At 49.5% G+C, this 18347-nt stretch overlaps 2 protein-coding genes across 2 annotated transcripts in view; both read left to right on the top strand.

Moving 5' to 3' along the window:
- Positions 1-18347, top strand: part of LOC101133546 (zinc finger protein 765) — a 39325-nt gene that overhangs the window by 9337 nt on the left and 11641 nt on the right. The window contains 1 exon segment of the mRNA XM_055370414.2: positions 16013-16100. Coding sequence (XP_055226389.1) covers positions 16086-16100 — 15 coding nt within the window. The 5' untranslated portion in view covers positions 16013-16085.
- On the top strand, positions 3276-4105 carry LOC101140029 (large ribosomal subunit protein eL39-like). The gene is made up of 2 exons (XM_055370437.2): positions 3276-3295; positions 3644-4105. Exons 1-2 carry the CDS (start codon positions 3276-3278, stop codon positions 3897-3899), a joined length of 276 nt encoding a protein of 91 aa, XP_055226412.2. The 3' UTR covers positions 3900-4105.

The raw sequence follows: 18347 nt of genomic DNA on the forward strand, positions 1-18347 counted from the left end.
TGGACACAGCACATGTTTCAGAGAGCACAGGGTTGGGGGTAAGGTCATAGATCAACAGGATCCCAAGGCAGAAGAATTTTTCTTAGTACAGAACAAAATGAAAAGTCTCCCATATCTACTTCTTTCTACACAGACACAGCAACCTTCCGATTTCTCAATCTTTTCCCCACCTTGCCCCCTTTTCTATTCCACAAAACCGCCATTGTCATCATGGCCCGTTCTCAATGAGCTGTTGGGTACACCTCCTAGACGGGGTGGTGGCCGGGCAGAGGGGCTCCTCACTTCCCAGTGGGGGCGGCCGGGCAGAGGCGCCCCTCACCTCCCGGACGGGGCGGCTGGCCGGGTGGGGGGCTGACCCCCCCCACCTCCCTCCCAGACAGGGCAGCTGGCCAGGCGGGGGGCTGACCCCCCACCTCCCTCCCAGATGGGGCGGCTGGCCGGGTGGGGGGCTGACCCCCCACCTCCCTCCCGGACGGGGCGGCTGGCCGGGTGGGGTCTGACCCCCCCACCTCCCTCCCGGACGGGGCGGCTGGCCGGGCAGAGGGGCTCCTCACTTCCCAGTAGGGGCGGCCGGGCAGAGGCGCCCCTCACCTCCCGGACGGGGGGGCTGGCCGGGCGGGGGGCTGACCCCCCCACCTCCCTCCCGGATGGGGCGGCTGGCCGGGCAGAGGGGCTCCTCACTTCCCAGTAGGGGCGGCCGGGCAGAGGCGCCCCTCACCTCCCGGACGGGGCGGCTGGCCGGGCGGGGGGCTGACCCCCCCACCTCCCTCCCGGACAGGGCGGCTGGCCGGGCAGGGGGCTGACCCCCCACCTCCCTCCCGGACGGGGCGGCTGGCCGGGTGGGGGGCTGACCCCCCCACCTCCCTCCCGGACGGGGCGGCTGGCCGGGCAGAGGGGCTCCTCACTTCCCAGTAGGGGCGGCCGGGCAGAGGTGCCCCTCACCTCCCGGACGGGGCGGCTGGCCGGGCGGGGGGCTGACCCCCCCACCTCCCTCCCAGACGGGGCGGCTGGCCGGGCGGGGGGGCTGACCCCCCACCTCCCTCCCGGACGGGGCGGCTGGCCGGGCGGGGGGGCTGACCCCCCCACCTCCCTCCCGGACGGGGCGGCTGGCCGGGTGGGGGGCTGACTCCCCCCACCTCCCTCCCGGACGGGGCGGCTGGCCGGGTGGGGGGCTGACCCCCCCACCTCCCTCCCGGACGGGGCGGCTGGCTGGGCGGGGGGGCTGACTCCCCCACCTCCCTCCCGGACGGGGTGGCTGGCCGGGCAGAGGGGCTCCTCACTTCCCAGTAGGGGCGGCCGGGCAGAGGCGCCCCTCACCTCCCGGACGGGGAGGCTGGCCGGGTGGGGGGCTGACCCCCCCACCTCCCTCCCGGACGGGGCAGCTGGCCTGGCGGGGGCTGACCCCCACCTCCCTCCCAGACGGGGTGGCTGCCGGGCAGAGACGCTCCTCACTTCCCAGATGGGGTGGCAGCTGGGCGGAGGGGCTCCTCACTTCTCAGACGGGGCGGCCGGGCAGAGACGCTCTTCACCTCCCAGATGGGGTTGCGGCCGGGCAGAGGCGCTCCCCACATCTCAGACGATGGGCGGGCGGGCAGAGATGCTCCTCACTTCCTAGATGGGATGGCGGCCGGGAAGAGGCACTCCTCACTTCCCAGGTGGGATGGCGGCCGGGCAGAGACGCTCCTCACTTTCTTGACTGGGCAGCCAGGCAGAGGGGCTCCTCACATCCCAGACGATGGGCGGCCAGGCAGAGACGCTCCTCACTTTCTTGACTGGGCAGCCAGGCAGAGGGGCTCCTCACATCCCAGACGATGGGCGGCCAGGCAGAGATGCTCCTCACTTCCCAGACGGGGTGGCAGCCGGGCAGAGGCTGCAATCTCCGTACTTTGGGGGGCCAAGGCAGGCGGCTGGGAGGTGGAGGTTGTAGCGAGCCGAGATCACGCCACTGCACTCCAGCCTGGGCGCCATTGAGCACTGAGTTAACGAGACTCCGTCTGCAATCCTGGCACCTCGGGAGGTGGAGGCTGGGGGATCACTCGCGGTTAGGAGCTGGAGACCAGCCCGGCCAACACAGCGAAACCCCGTCTCCACCAAAAAAATTCGAAAACCAGTCAGGTGTGGCAGTGCGCGCCTGCAATCGCAGGCACTCGGCAGGCTGAGGCAGGAGAATCAGGCAGGGAGGTTGCAGTGAGCCGAGATGGCACCAGCGCAGTCCAGCTTTGGCTCGGCATGAGAGGGAGACCGTGGAAAGGGGAGAGGGAGAGGGAGATGGAGAGGGAGAGGGAGAGGGAGCTTCTTTTGCTATTTAATTGCTCTGGCTAGGACAGGCAGTATTGATTGAATAGAAGGGGTGACACTTACATCATGTGAGATCGTACAGGAAAGCATTCCATTTTCCCTGCTTGGTTATTTACTCATTTGTCATTTCATGGATGTTCTTTCTATTGTTGAGGTAAATTTCCTTTTCTATTTTGTTTCGGATTTCTATGATGACTGGATTTTGAATTTTGTGGAACGCTTTTTCTCCATCTACTAAGGTGATGTGGTTTTAATCTTTCATTCTGTTCTAGTGGTATATAACATTGATTTGCTTGAATATGTTGAACCATCCTTGCATCCCAGAAATAACTGGCACTTGAATATCTACATTTTTTAAATATCCTCTTGAATACAGTTTTCTAGGACAAGGGATCTTCAAGAAGTTCTGGAAAAATACATATTATGAGAAAATTGTGCATGAATTTCACAATTTTTGCACCAAAATAAACTAGTGCTAGTCTGTTATAACATGTCTGAACAGGCTCTAGTTTGATGCCCTCAAAAGGATAAGACATGAGTATGAAAAGAGACTCCATCAAAGCAATATAAATTCTGATGAAATTCAAACAAGAAGAAACATTAAATTTATGATGAGACCAGATGCAGTGGCTCAGGCCTGTAATCCCAGCATTTTCAGAGGCTGAGACAGGTGGGCCACATGAGCCCAGGTATTCAAGACCAGCCTGGGAAACGTGGGGAAATCCCCTTTTCTACAAAAAATACAAAAATTAGCTGGGCATGGTGGCACATGCCTGCCGTCTCAGTTATTGTGGAGTCTGTGCAGGGAGGATGGCATGAACCTGGGAGGTCAATATTGCAGTGAGCTATGATCATGCCACTGCACTCCAGCATGGGTGATGGAGAGAGATACTGTCTCAAAAAAAGAATACTTGTGGTAATGTTTGGGTAGAGGAATAATGAAATCATTCATGCTTTATAAAAAGGTTATGGGGACAATGCCCAAAAGAAATAAACAGTTTGTAAACTGATAACTTATTTTGAGTTAGGGCAAGACAATGTTGACAGTTATGCATGAAGCAGCAGGCAGACCTGCCACATCATTTTTACAGAAAAAAAAGTAATCTTGTTCGTGCTGCAATGAAGAGGACTGACAGCTAACAGCAGAAACATAGTCAGAATTTAGAGAACAGCCTGGTTAACATGGTGAAACACCATCTCTAGTAAAAATACAAAAATTAGCTCAGCATGGTGGCATGCACCTGTAATCCCAGCTACTCAGGAGGCTGAGGCAGGGGAATCTCTTGAACCCAGGAGGTGGAGGATGCAGTGAACGGAGATGGCAACATTACACTCTAGCCTGAGCAACAAGAGCAAAACTCTATCTCAAAAAAAAAAAAAAATTGTCAAGTTCCTTCTCTTCAATTCTTTGCCATCGTGATGTGTGCTTGACTCTGCTTCTTGCCACATCTTCTCAGAAGACTTTCAGGATTAAGCGATTCCTGGCCAAGAAACAAAAGCAAAACCATCCCACTCCCCTGTGGATTCAGATCAAAACCGGTAATAAAATCAGATATGACTCCAAAAGGAGACATTGGAGAAGAACCAAGCTGGGTCTATAAGGAATTGCACGTGAGATGGTACACATATTTATGCTGTCTGAGCATCACAATCACGTTACCATATCAAGCTGAAAATGTCACCACTATCTGGACAGTTGGACATGTTTTATTGGGAATATGTTTTTTCTCTGTAAATGTGTTATAAATGCATTGGTTGGCTGTCTTCAGTAATAAATGTGAGATTTTTCAAAACAAAAGTCAAATGATGTAATTCCATAGAGTACCTTAATTTCTGTTTTTTGTTTTGTTTTGAGATCGAGACTCCACTGGGTTCAGTGGATCACACCTGTGGTCCTGCCACTTTGGGAGGCTGAGGTGGGAGGATTGGTTGAGACCAGGAGTCTCCTGGGAATCTTCTCGTCTCCCCTAACCCAGTTAATGACAGACCTTTGTCCTTTCTGTTATGGAAAAGTCTATAGAAAACAATATCAGTGTGTCAAAGCATTATGTCTGTCACAAGCTCATGAAAGGAAAATAAAAATGACTAAGCCAGAGAGAAAAGTCAAGCTGGGAACTGTATCAGATAAACCTACCTCCCATTTTGTTTCTAAACGAGACAGCTACAAAGACTAAAAGAAAGCTACATACAGACTGGGCGCAGTGGCTCATGCCTCTAATCCTAGCACTTTGGGAGGCCGAGGCGGGCAAACCACAGTACGTCAGGAGTTCCAGACCAGCCTGACTAATATGGAGAAACCCCGTCTCTACTAAAAATACAAAATTAGCCAGGCGTGGTGGCGCATGCCTGTAATCCCAGCTACTCAGGAGGCTGAGGCAGGAGAATTGCTTGAACCCAGGAGGCAGAGGTTGTGGTGAGCCGAGATTGCGCTATTGCACTCCAGCCTGGGCAACAAGAGTGAAATTCCATCTCAAAACAAAACAAAGCTATAGACTCCCCTCACAAACTGGGGACCTCAAGATCTCCACCCTAAAATAGATCTTTTGAATTTCCCACTGCCAATGTAAACTAATAGCTTATCTTCACAGGTGTGGGACAGAACCCATCCCTCTGCACACCTGAGACAAATGCCTATCTGATCGCTTCCCCTGTCCTATTTATGTAAAAATGTAGAGTCACTGAGGCAGTCTAAGGCATAAGTGACTATTCCTCCACCCCCTCTCACATGTAAATTGTGTATTCAGAGCCAGGCATGGTGGTGGCTCACGCCTGTAATCCCAGCACTTTGGGAGGCCGAGGTGGGTGGATCCTGAGGTCAGGAGATCGAGACCATCCTGGCAAACATGAACACAGTAAAACCCTGTCTCTACTGAAAATACAAAAAATTAGCCAGGCGTGGTGGTGGAAGCCTGTAGTCCAGCTACTCGGGAGGCTGAGGCAGGAGAATGGCGTGAACCTAGGAGGCGGAGCTTGCAGTGAGTGGAGATGGGCCACTGCACTCCAGCCTGGGTGACAGAGCGAGACTCTGTCACGGAAAAAAAAAAAAAAATTGTGTATTCAGTGAAAGGCTGATGAAAGACTCAATGTGATCATTTGTTATCTACGTGTGACCCAGAAGCCCCCCAATTCCAGTTATTCCACCTTTCCAGACCAAACCAATGTATAACTTACATGTTTTGATTGATGTATTATGTCTCCCTAAAATGTGTAAAACCAAACTGCAGCCTGAACACCTTGGGCACACGTTGTCAGGACCTCCTGAGGCTTTGTCACGGGGGCATTTTTAACCTTGGCAAAATAGATTTCTAAACTGATTGAGACCTAGTAGATACTTTTGGTTCACAAGCTCATGAACGCAGAAGAAATCAAGATAGAATAAGAAAAAAATGAGGTGTAGTGGAAAGCACAATATCAGTTCCAAAATCTGAACTCCTTCATATTTATTCAACATAGGGAAATGCTCTTCAACTTTGTGTGGTTAGATTCCATTTGTGAAAGATACATATTTCTAATGTAGCAGGATGAGTCACAGACAAAACTCCTCAGACACTGGATTAAAGGAAGAGGTTTTTTTATTCAGCCGGGAGCGTCAGCAGACTCTCATCTTAAGAGCCAAGCTCCCCAAAAAAGAAATTCCTAGCCCTTTTAAGGGATTACAGCTCTAAGGGGTCCACGTGAAAAGGTCATAATCAAGTAAGTGTGAGGAATGTGACTGGGGGCTACATACATCAGCTAACAGAACAAAAAGTTTTACAGTACTTTCTCATACAATGTCTGAAATTTACAGATAACACCAGTAGTTTTGGTCAGGGGTTATTATTATTATTATTTTCACCACCAGGGTCAGGTGGTGGCACCAAGGTCGTCTAGCTATTTATCTTACTTCTGTTTCTTTCCAACTTTTTGCTTTCTCCCTTTTCTCCTGTCTTATAAACTAGGGAAAAGGGGAGGTTGGGGAGAAGCTGGGAAGGACAACAGGAGAAGTGGTGGCCTCATTCCATACTAATATTTGATTAAAATAACCAATTCTATGTAATTTTAGCCAATTTAAATGGCAAATAATAAATGATCAATTATATACATACATAAAACTTCCTAATATTTCACTTAGTATTGCTGTTACTATGTTCTTGGGACAGAAGCTCAGCCTGTCAGATACAAGAGAGTGGTGTCTCCATAATTGTGCTTAGAACTGCGTGCTGCATGAATGGATAAACTGTTAAGCAGGAACCTAAGAGAGCTAGGATGACAAAGTTCAAGTTTATTAAAACTAGCAAAACATATTCCTTACTGCTCATGAATGAGTCATGGTCATAAGATGTTTACAGTTAAGGAAAGCAGCTTCATGATACCTGCAAGGACGAACTCCTAAAGAAACACAATGTCCAAGATAACCTAATATCCGATGACAATGTATGCTTTTAAGAAGCAGGCTGGTCTCAAACTCCTGACCTCAGGTGATCCGCCCACCTCAGCCTTCTAAAGTTCTGTCATTACAGGCTTGGGCCACTGTGCCCGGCCAAAGATAGCTTTAAATCAACAAAGTAATAAGTTTTGTCACACTGTCAGCTCACCGGCAGGTAGACGTAACTTAGCTTTTACTTAGGCCCCTATGTAAGAAAAACTTCATGAGGAGGCACTCCCCCAGCCTTCTGAGGACACCCTACTGTGTAACTGGTAGCTTTCAATAAACTCTCCTCACTGCATTCGGACACTCGCCTTGAATTCTTTACTGCGCAAGATCCAAGAATGTTAACATGGGGTGTAGACTGTGACCTCGTTTTAGGCAACAAAATGACTGAACGTTATACAAAAACAACAATTGATCCAATTCTCATAAAAGTAGGAATTTTGTAGTACTCATCCACCACGCCAAGCAAAGATCGACACTGTGGAGTCACCGCTCATGAGAACAAAGGGGCTGACAGCTGGGAAACATGGGTAGATGAGGGTGAGGCGCTCAGCAGCTGCCAACTGGGATTATTGAAAAGGGCAATAGGATCTTGGAAGGGGGAGAACACAGTATAAAGCGACACAAACGCTGCAGAGGCACTGGGCCTGCAAGCTTCGCATGGGGGAGCTGGAAATCCCTGACAACTGCACAATCTTGCGTGTGGATTTCAACATCCCGAAGCAACCAGATTCCTGGTGTGGCTGGACTCGGAGATAAGGTGCTGCGAAAGACAGGTTTGAAGCAGAAAGACCAAGAAAACACTCACCTGAGCCAGCCCTGGGCGCTGCAGAACAACCGTGGGCAGGCCCTCCACCTGTCTGGGCGGATTCTGGACAGTAGGCGGTGACCCGGAGGGAGAAGGGAAAGGTCGTCGAGGGGGCGGAGCCTGAACAGGTGCTTGGGCGGGGCCAGAAGGTGGAGGCCGCTTTGGAAGCCGGGCCTGGTTAGAGGGTGGGGGTGGGACCTGGAACGGGACTGGGGCGGGGCAAGAGGGAGGAGGCTGCCTTTGTGCCGCCCAGGACAGCGAGAAGGGCTGGGGCCAGAGGGTTACCATTTTCGGGGCGGGGTCTGAAAGGGGTTTTGTTCTGAAGGGCGGGGCCTGAAGGGGGGCGGATCCGGGTTCTTTCCTCAGCTGGGCCATGGCTGTCGCCTGCTGTCATACTCTTGCCCTCCAGGACTGGGTCCTCCGGGTTCTGATTGGTGGATTGTTTGTGATGTGCTGTGATATTACCCCTAATATTACATGCAGTGAGCCACCTGTACCGAACGCTTAATCGTTTTTCCTCTTAAGTTGAAAATAGTTTTAATGCAAAGAGCCTTTTTGGAGCAGGTAGAGTCATGCGTCCTGCAGGCGGGGCACGATCCCCTCAGTCTGAAGCAGGGCGGGGTAGAGGGGCAGGGACCTCGGTAAAGGACTGGAATAGGGCGCTGGTTGCAGCTGGGACTGACAACAAGAAGGCTTATTAAACTAAGCAGGATCCTGGGTTGAGTGGATAATGGGAACTGAAAGGTGACATGCAAAACTGCCTATTACACACAGGAGGTGAAGGACAATTCGTATTTCATGGAAATAAAGTCAGGACCCAGAGTAGTGGCTCACATCTGTAATCCCAGTGTGTCTGGAATTGGTTCCCTCTGGTGGGTTCTTGGTCTCGCTGACTTTAAGAGTAAAGCCACAGACCCTCGCGGTGAGTGTTACAGTTCTTAAAGATGGCATGTCCAGAGTTTGTTCCTTCAGATGTTCAGATGTGTCCAGGGTTTTTTCCTTCTGGTGGGTTGTGGTCTCGCTTGACTTCAGGATTGAAGCGGCAGACCTTTGCAGTGAGTGTTACAGCTCTTAAAACTATTGCGTTTGGGGTTGTTTTTTCCTCTTGGTGTGTTCGTGGTCTCGCTGACTTCAGGAGTGAAGCTGCAGACCTTCGCAGTAAGTGTTACAGCTCTTAAAGTTGGCACGTCTGAAGTTGTTTGTTTTCCCAGTGGGTTCGTGGTCTCGCTGACTTCAGGAGTGAAGCCGCAGACCTTGGCAGTGACTGTTACAGCTCATAGAGGTTGTGCAGGCCCAAAGAGGGAGCAGCAGCAAGACTCACTGTGAAAAGCGAAAGAACAAAGCTTCCACAGTGTGGAAGGAGACCTGAGCAGGTTGCCGGCTGCTGGCTAGGGTGGCCAGCTTTTATTCCCTTATTTGGCCCTGCCCATGTCCTGCTAATGGGTCCATTTTACAGAGTGCTGATTGGTCCATTTTTACAGAGTGCTGATTGGTGATTTTCAAACCTTTAACTAGACACAGAGCACTGATTGGTGCATTTTTTTTTTTTTTTTTTTTTTTTTTTTTGAGACAGAGTCTCGCTCTGTCGCCCAGGCTGGAGTGCAGTGGCGCGATCTCGGCTCACTGCAAGCTCCGCCTCCCGGGTTCACGCCATTCTCCTGCCTCAGCCTCCCGCGTAGCTGGGACTACAGGCGCCCGCCACCACGCCCGGCTAATTTTTTGTATTTTTTAGTAGAGACGGGGTTTCACTGTGTTAGCCAGGATGGTCTCGATCTCCTGACCTCGTGATCCGCCCGCCTCGGCCTCCCAAAGTGCTGGGATTACAGGCGTGAGCCACCGCGCCCGGCCTGATTGGTGCATTTTTACAGAGTGCTGATTGGTGCGTTTACAAACTTTTAGCTAGACACAGAGGCCTGATTGGTGTGTTTACAATCCTTTAGCTAGTCAGAAAAGTTCTCCAAGTCCCCACCCAACCCAGAAGCCCAGCCGGCTTAACCTCTCACCAGCACTTTGAGAGGCAGAGGTGGGAGGATCTCTTGAGCCAAAGAGTTCAAGATCAGCCTGGGCAACATGATGAGACCTTGTCTCTACTAAGAAAAAACAAAACAGCCTGGTGTGGTGGTGCACGCCTGTGGCCCCAGCTGCTCGGGGCACTTAGGTGGGAGGATCACTTGAGCCAGGGAGTTGGAGGCTGCAGTGCCCTGATCTCGCCACCACACTCTAGCTTCAGTGACAGAGCTAGACCCTGTCTCAAACAAACACGTAAATAAATGAGAGGTGTAATTCCTCCCTTGAAAATAAAGGAAGAGATTTTCTTTCCTTTCATCTCTTTTCTTAGGACACTGATTTAGAAAGTTTGCAAATGGATTTTGTCTGTCTTCTGAGTTTTTTTTTTTTCCCAGATGGAGTTTTGCTCTAGTTGTTTAGGATGGAGTGCAATTGCACGATCTTGGCTCACCGCAACCTCCGACTCCCGGGTACAAGCCTGGTTTTGAACTCCTGACCTCAAGTGATTTGCCCACCTTGGCCTCTCAATGTGCTGGGATTACAGGCATGAGCCACCGCGCCTGGTCTGAAGTGGTATTTTTTAGAAACTAACTAAACCTTTTTTCAGCTTAATGACCCAGGGATGTATTTCTGAAGGACTTGGGAGCTCTCTTTGAAAGGCAAAATACAAGGGAGACAGTACCTGTATCTCAGTAGGAAATTAAATAATTCAAACATCAAATAATTCCAATTTAAAGCTATGGCCTTTAAATAATTCTGAGCCTTTGAGGAGAGAGGCCATTTCTCTTACTGTCTCCTGTCTCTGAAGAGGAGGAGGAAGTAAAAGCTGAAAAACAACAGGAGTGAATTCAGTGACAAGATCAGCCAGCGCCACTGATGACCAGGCCTGAGGTTAAAAGATTAACTGCCCTCCAACTCTAACCACATGTGCTCTTGATCTGTCATGACCTTTTCCCGTGGAACCCCTTAGAGCTGTAAGCCCTTAAAAGGGCCAGGAACTCTTTCTTCGGGGAGTTCAATTCTTGAGAGGCGGGTCTGCCGACACTCCCGGCCAAATAAAGTCTTCAAAGAGCTCGGTTCCTGAGACGTGAGTCGGCCGATGCTCCCGGCTGAATAAAGCCACTTCTTTCTTTAACCGGGTGTCTGAGGGCTTTTATCCGCGGCTGGTCCTGCTACACCTTGAGAGGAATGTGCTCATGCAACCTGAGTCCAGCGGAACGCAGGCGTAACTTCTACGAGTTTTCCTGGCTGGCTGCCGTGGCTTATGCCTGTAATCCCAGCACATTGGGAGGTCAAGGCGGGCAGATCACTTGAGGTCAGAAGTTCGAAACCAGCCTGGCCAACATGGTAAAACCCACTCTCTACTAAATATGCAAAACAAAAGGCGAGGCGCGGTGACTCACGCCTGTAATCCCAGCATTTTGGAAGGCTGAGGCGGGCGGATCACAAGGTCAGGAGTTTGAGACCAGCCTGCCCAACATGGTGAAACCCCGTCACTACTAAAAATACAAAATTTAGCGGCTGGGCCAGGAGAATCGCTTGAACCCGGGAGGTGGAGGTTGCAGTGAGCAGGTGAGATCGTGTCACTGCACTCCAGCCTAGGCAACAGAGCGAGACTCTGTCTCAAACAAACAAACAAAAAATTAGACAGGCATGGTGGCGTGTGCCTGTAATCCCAGTTACTTGGGAGGCTGAGGCAGGAGAACTGCTGGAATCCAAGAGGTGGAGGTTGTAGTGAGCCGAGATCGCCCCACTGCGCTCCAGCCTGGGCGAGTCTTGCCCTTATTTACAGGAAAAGAGTTCTCCTGTAAATAACTAGGAAGACTAAGCAGCCCCAGAGATAAGGCCTCCTGGGATCATTGTCCCTATTTATGGAGTGATAACATAACCTTCCTTGAAGTGTATGACTCCGTCACCAATCAAGTTGTGGCAGCCTGTGCACTGGTCTTGAATGGAAAACGTGATGATTCTGCTAAAACTTCTCTGTCTTTCCCTGTGTGTGAAATCTTAACGTCTCTACTTGGGAACGTTGATCCCATTCATTAGGAGTTGATGTTTGCTGGTGGCTATCCTCATGCTTTGTGTTCAGATAAACTCTATACTTAATCATAAATTCTAAATGTTATTATTTACTGCTGACATCAGTTTCTGTCACATTGTAGGAGCCTCACCAGAGAGGGCACCTGTAGCCATGTTGTAAAACTCACACTTGTCAAAAAGACATGGGTTAGTGTTTCTCCCCCTCCCTCTGCATGAAGCTAATTAGCTGACACAGATGGTCACCTCCATTACCAACTAGAGCCAGGATGAACTATGTGTGACCAAGGGTGTTGTCAAGTCCTTTTCCCTGAGGACTGATTAGTGTTTATCTTGAAAACATGTACTTAATGGGTTGTATAGAACTGTGAAGTGTCTTTCTCTTTTTTCACCCTCTTAGCTGTTTGCCTCTGTTTCCCATCACATTCTGGTCTAAGGCTTACTTATTAATAAAATGGTTTTTATTTCTTTCTCTATTATCGTCATGGAGATGTTTTGTCATTTGGGGGAAGATTTTTTTGTTTTGTTTTCAATTGTATTTTCTCAACAATTAGAAAGTGAAGTAAAAAGTATTTGGCCAGGCGCGGTGGCTCCCGCCTGTGATCCCAGCACTTTAAGGAGGCCCAGGCAGGTGGATCCCTTGAAGTCAAGAGTTTGAGGCCAGACTGGCCAACATGGTGAAACTTGTCTACAAAAATACAGAAATTAGCCGGGCATGGTGGCACGCGCCTGTAATTGCAGATACTCTGGAGGTTGAGGCAGGGGAATTGCTGAAACCCAGGAGGCAGAGGCTGCAGTGATCCGAGATCCCATCACTGCACTCTAACCTGGGCGACAGAGAAATACTCTGTCTCAAAACAAAAGAAATAAGTAAATAAATAAAGGAATAAATCTCTTCCAAAAATGTTCTGAGGCAACTAACTGGATATCCACATGGAAAAGAATACTGTTAGATCGCTATCTCACACAATCAAACTCTTATTTTAAAACGTTAAAAAAAAAAAAAAAAGGAAAAAAAGGAGAGAGAGAGAGACGAGGAAGGGAGCCCTGCGGGAGGGGGTGTTACATTGTCGCCCAGGCTGGCCTGGACCCCCAGGCTCAGCGATCCTCCCGCCGCTGCTTCCTGAGTAACTGGGACCTCAGGCTCCCGCGCCCGCGCCCACATCCCTGCTGTGTTTATCCAGCAGGTGGTGACCTCACTCCTCGCTGGCCTGAGCATTCCGTCCCACATCCCAGGCGGTGGCCCTAGGGAAGTCTCTGCAGCTGACCACAGGGTGGACTCTCCCTCCCAAGTGAATGGAGACTAGAAAGGGAGAGGATTTCTATTCTGTTTTGTGGGCTGTCAGCATGAAATCGTACGTTCCATCCAGGCAGGGCTTTGCGTTTTACATTCCAGTTTGCATCCCCGTTCCAGACAATTCCAGGGCTTTTGAATCATGCCTCAGCCTTCCTGGCCGGTCTCGCCTCCAAAACCCGAAAACAGAGGCTCTGGGAGCCAGGCTGAGAGACTCACAGGTCCCGCCACAGCCCCGCCCTCTGTCGGTTCTAAAGGGTAAAGTCTCTCTGCCCCGCCCCTACCTCGCCCAGGCCCCGCCCACCTCCTCGCGGGTCCCGCCCAGGCCTGGCTTCTTTCCTGCGCGCGCAGCTTCGCGCAGACCCGGAAGCGGACCGCGTGGAGTGACTGTCCCACCGCCGCGGGTGAGTTTCTCTCTGTTTTGTATTAAGTCTGTGCTTCCCAGGTCCCTGGCGCTTCTGTACCTGGGGCGTGGGGTCTCCACTAACCTGGAAATTCTCAGCCGTCTTCCTTAACCCAGAGCAAGTTGAGACGACCCCGTGAGAGTCCAGGAGTCGCTTCCTTTTGGGTTTAAGGTCCCCCTGAGGCTGGTCCCGTCCCGGGTGTTTCTGCTATAGGGCAATGTATACACTTTCTTACACGTAGTTTTCCTGCTCTGAAACTTTTTCTGACTCCTCCCGTCCCGCGCTTTTTAAAGTCCTCACCCGAGAGGTGAATTCCCGCCCTGAGCGCCTCCCAGTCTCGCCCTCGTTGGCAGCTGGAGCGCAGCGCAGCGCGGCGGCCCCAGCCCCAAGGCGGCCGCGTCCTCTGTCTGGTCCTGGGATCCTGCAGACCCCACCCTTGTCTTAAGGCGCCGTCGCGCCGCCGCCTCCCTCCTTTTGCGGGCCCTGCTGCTCCCCAGGTTCGCCTCCACAGTCACTGCTTTCCCTGAGCCCGAGTTAGGGAGGTGCCCGGGGCCTGTCCTGTGACACGAGGTGTTCTTGCCTGCCCAGCTCCAGCCCCTGGAAAATGCGCTCCCCCCGGATGCAGGCGTTTTGCTCCAAACCCTCCTGTGTCTTATCCAAAGCCTCCGGTGCTTGTGTAGGCTAAAGGGATCAGGAGACAGACGTAGAGCAGTAGAAAACCTGAGACAGAAAAGAAGAATAAAAAAGACTCATAACAGATGGCAAAGTAGAGGATGGGTGAGGGATTTGCCAGACACAGCAAATGTGGAAAAAAAAAAAAGGAGGAGAAAAGCAACTGGAGAAATGTAGAGAAAAGCTAGATGTATAGAGAGATGAAGGACAGAGAGCAAGGTAGGGAGGGGGGCAGCAAAGAGGGAGGCTCATCAGAGTGAGGGAGAGGAGGAGGGGTTTGGAGCCAGGGCAGACAGAGCAGAGTGGTGCTGGTGGCAAGGAGAACAGAGGGAGAAGCACAGCAGGGAGGACACCTGGGGATCTGGGGTACCAGAGAGTGGAGACAGCGGGGTATAACAGGGAAGAGAGAATTTAACAGGGAGAGCAAAGGAGGCGCAGAGATGGTGTTGCGGGAAACTAAGTACTAGAGAGACCGGTATGCGGGAGACAGAACGATGTTTATTTAAGGTACGCACCGGTTCAGTGGATTTACATCTAAAAAGCTGAGCATTTCAACAAAGACAGAGTGGGGTTTTTATAAGCAGGCTTACAGAAGCAAAATAAAAGCAGTTAATCATGTAATGATTCGTCACATAATCTATAGCATAGCATAACTTGTGGCCTTGCATAGCTGGTGGTCTTGTAGCTGCATTGAAAGAAAAACAAGAACAGCTAAATACAGACTTTTTTTTTCTTCACTGTTGTTCTAAAGTGGGGTTGTCTGGAGCTCATTCCTTTGGCTTCAACTGCACAAAAAGCATTATCTTATAACTGTCCTTGAAGTGAGCTTGCTAGGCAGAGGAAAACTTGTTCTTCTTTTCTTTTTAACCCTTGCCTTGCCTGTTAGTTTTTTGGAGTGAATGAATGCATATTGATTTTTTAAATTTCTGCCTCAGTTTTCTCCCTTTGCTGCTTTTTATAAATAAGATTTTAATAGAAAGCACCACTATTACTGGATTCTTCATGAAAGAGCAGGTTTTCTTCTTTGGGCACAGGCTGATATTCATATGGAGCTATTAGCTGAGTGGTAGTCTGCCTAGTCACAATTGCTTCTATAGTTGATTGAACGTTCTTAACAAGGAGAGGTGAGGCAAGGGAGTATTAAACAAATTCTTAGTATGGCTAGAACTACTCCTGTTAAGGTTTTGAATCTACTGAAGGAGGAAAACCAGCCTCTAAAGAGGGACTCGGGAGTCTACTTTGTCTAAGTCTGGACTGGAACATGGGATAATTTTTTCATTCTTGCAGTTATTTCTATAACAGCATTCCTATTGTCATCGATTTCTAGGCAGCAATTAGTTAGATTAAACTTTCTACATACTCCTCCTTCCTGGGCTAGGAGGTAGTCGAAAGCTAATCTGTTTTGGTAGATGGCATTTCTCATTTTTGTGGCTTGCTGGGCCAGTAAGTCTAATGCATTTGCTGTTTCATTAGTGATGATTCCAAGTACTGCTTGCAACTTTATGATGCGGTTAAGCGTGTAAACTTAAGTGTGCCCGGCTCAATTTTTGAATTTTTAGTAGAGACAGGGTTTCACCATGTTGGCCAGGCTGGTCTCGAACTCCTGAGCTCAAGCAATCCTCACACCTCAGCCTCCTAAGTAACTGGGACCACAGACACACAGACGTGCACAACCATGCCTGGCTAAGTTTTTGTATTTTTGGTAGAGATGGGGTTTCACCACGTTGCCCAGGCTGGTCTCAAACCTGAGCTCAAGAGATCTACGTACCTCAGCCTCCCAGAGTGCTGGGATGACAGGCACGAGCCACCGCACCCAGCCTTTGCATGAGGTTTGGTCAGGCCTGGGTCTGTGCCCTAAAGGGGAGCTCATCCCACCCCAGCTCCCCACTGCTGCAGCGTGTGTGTGGGCTTCTCCGGGAGGGGAGTGGGAGTTTTCCTGTAGGAGTTTATTGTGCCTGGTGTGGTCGGCAGCATAGGGGACCGTATGTCCTCAGGATGAGGTCTCCTTTGTATGTGTTGTTGTGTTACAGGGAGGGGATGTGTTGATTCTGAGCAATAAACAACATATTTCTAACATTCAGGATTGACTTCTAAAGACTCTTGGTATGTGAGGAAGAAACCTGGAAGAGGAAGAGGAAAGCAAAGGAGTCAGGGATGGCTCTTCCTCAGGTGAGATGATATTCTTGGTGGATTGTTCTGTCTCCTTCTTTTCAGAAATGCTGACCTTGGAGTTTGGAATCTTCTCTGAGTCTGAAGCATTCTCCCTGACAGGTTTGCTCGCACTCACCCATGCCTTCCTCATTCCCTCTTATCTTGCTTAGATTCCATCTCCCATGATCCAGTGACATGAACTTGGGAAGAGGCTGCACTGGGCATGGTCCTGGGAAGGGCTCACACCCAGACATGGATGGAGATGGGGTGAGGGTCCCATGGTGTCAGTGCTGTTGGGCAGCAGGGAATGTTCAGGGGCTACATCTGGATGCTCTGTCAGCTCTCCGTAGACCAGGATTAGAGCAACTGCCAATGGAAGTCGTGTATTAATATGCACAAAGTACGTGGTAAATTCTAGAAAAGGTGACCAATATGGAGCAATGTTTTCTGCCTGATTTTATACTACATTTTTAGGTAATTGAGTGAGTTACTGTGTTTCTGACTCCAACTATCTTACTAATTAGAATGGAAAGTTCATACACAGACATGAATGATACAAGATGTTTTATTCCATCTTTATTTTAAGAATAGGAAATCAACCTGAATAATAGCAGGAGATTCATTCAACCATTCTTAGCACATTAAGCTCATGGAGACTGTGGGGTTACTGCGGAGAGGCTTGTGAAACAGGTGTTTTGGTTATAATTTTTATTATCAGTATTATTATATTATGATAATATTATTATATTTCAAATATATGAAGTCTTGCTTTGTCACCCAGGCTGAAGTGCAGTGGCATGATCTTGGCTCATGGCAACCTCCATCTTGCGGGTTCAAGTGATTCTCCTGCCTCAGCCTCCCGAGTAGCTGGGATTATAGGCACGCATCACCATGCCCAGCTAATTTTGTTGTATTTTTATTAGTGACGAGTATCACCATGTTGGCCAGGCTGGTCTCAAACTACTGACTTCAGGTGATCTGCCTGCCTCAGCCTTCTGGAGGGCTGGGATTACAGGTATAAGCCACCATGCCCAGCCCCAATGATTATTATTAAATATATATTTTTCTTTTTTTTAATTATTATTATACTTTAAGTTTTAGGGTACATGTGCACAATGTGCAGGTTAGTTACATATGTGTACATGTGCCATGCTGGTGTGCTGCACCCATTAACTCATCATTTAGCATTAGGTATATCTCCTAATGCTATCCCTCCCCCCTCCCCCACCCCACAACAGTCCCCAAAATATATATTTTTCTATTTAAACATCACATAGTGAATATATTTGTTTTGTGGTAAAACTCCAAGCAAAGCTGAAGCTTAGACCCTTTGCCATCAGGCAACTCCCTTCCCTGTTACATCCTCCACCCTCCTTCCAAACTCACTGGGGAGTCGCTACTGTCAGTTCTGTGCCAGGCGTCAGAGCAAGTCTCATACACATGTATTTCTGCATCATATGAGACTTTAGAAAAAATTATTCAATAAATTGAAAAAAAAATAACTTTTTTACAAAAATTAGCCTGGCGTGATGGCACGTGCCCCTAATCCCAGCTACTCAGGAAGCTGAGGCAGGAGAATCACTTGAACCTGGGAAGCAGACATTGCAGTGAGCTGAGATTGTGCCACTGCACCCCAGCCTGGGCACAGAGCAAGACTCCATCTCAAAAAAAAAAAAAAAAAAAATTTAGGTTTGGGGCCACATGTTCAGGTTTCTTACATAGGTAAACTAGGGTCATCGGGGTTTGTTGTTCAGGTTATTTCATCACTCTGGTGTTAAGCCCCGTACCCAATAGTTATTTTTTATTTATTTATTTTTTTGAGACTGAGTTTTGCTCTTTTTGTCCAGGCTGGAGTATAATGGCATGATCTCAACTCACTGCAACGTCTGCCTCCCGGGTTCAAGTGATTCTCCTGCCTCAGCCTCCTGAGTAGCTGAAATTACAGGGGCCTGCTACCATGCCTTGATAATTTTTGTATTTTTAGTAGAGACAGGGTTTCACCATGTGGGCCAGGCTGATCTTGAACTCCTGACATTTGATCCACCTGCCTCAGCCACTCAAAGTGGTGGGATTACAGGCATGAGCCACCGCATCTGGCCCCCAATCGTAATTTTTTCTGCTCCTCTCCTTCCTCCCACCCTCCACCCTCAAGTAGACGCCAGTGTCTGTTGTTTTCTTTGTGCTCCAGTAAATATTTTACTTTGATATTTGATCCTGCTAGTTGTGAAAATTTACATGTTCTCATGTTAGTAAACGTGGATAGCT

Source organism: Gorilla gorilla, chromosome 20 (genome assembly GCF_029281585.2).
Source record: "Gorilla gorilla gorilla isolate KB3781 chromosome 20, NHGRI_mGorGor1-v2.1_pri, whole genome shotgun sequence".
NCBI classification, from domain to species: Eukaryota; Metazoa; Chordata; class Mammalia; order Primates; family Hominidae; genus Gorilla; species Gorilla gorilla.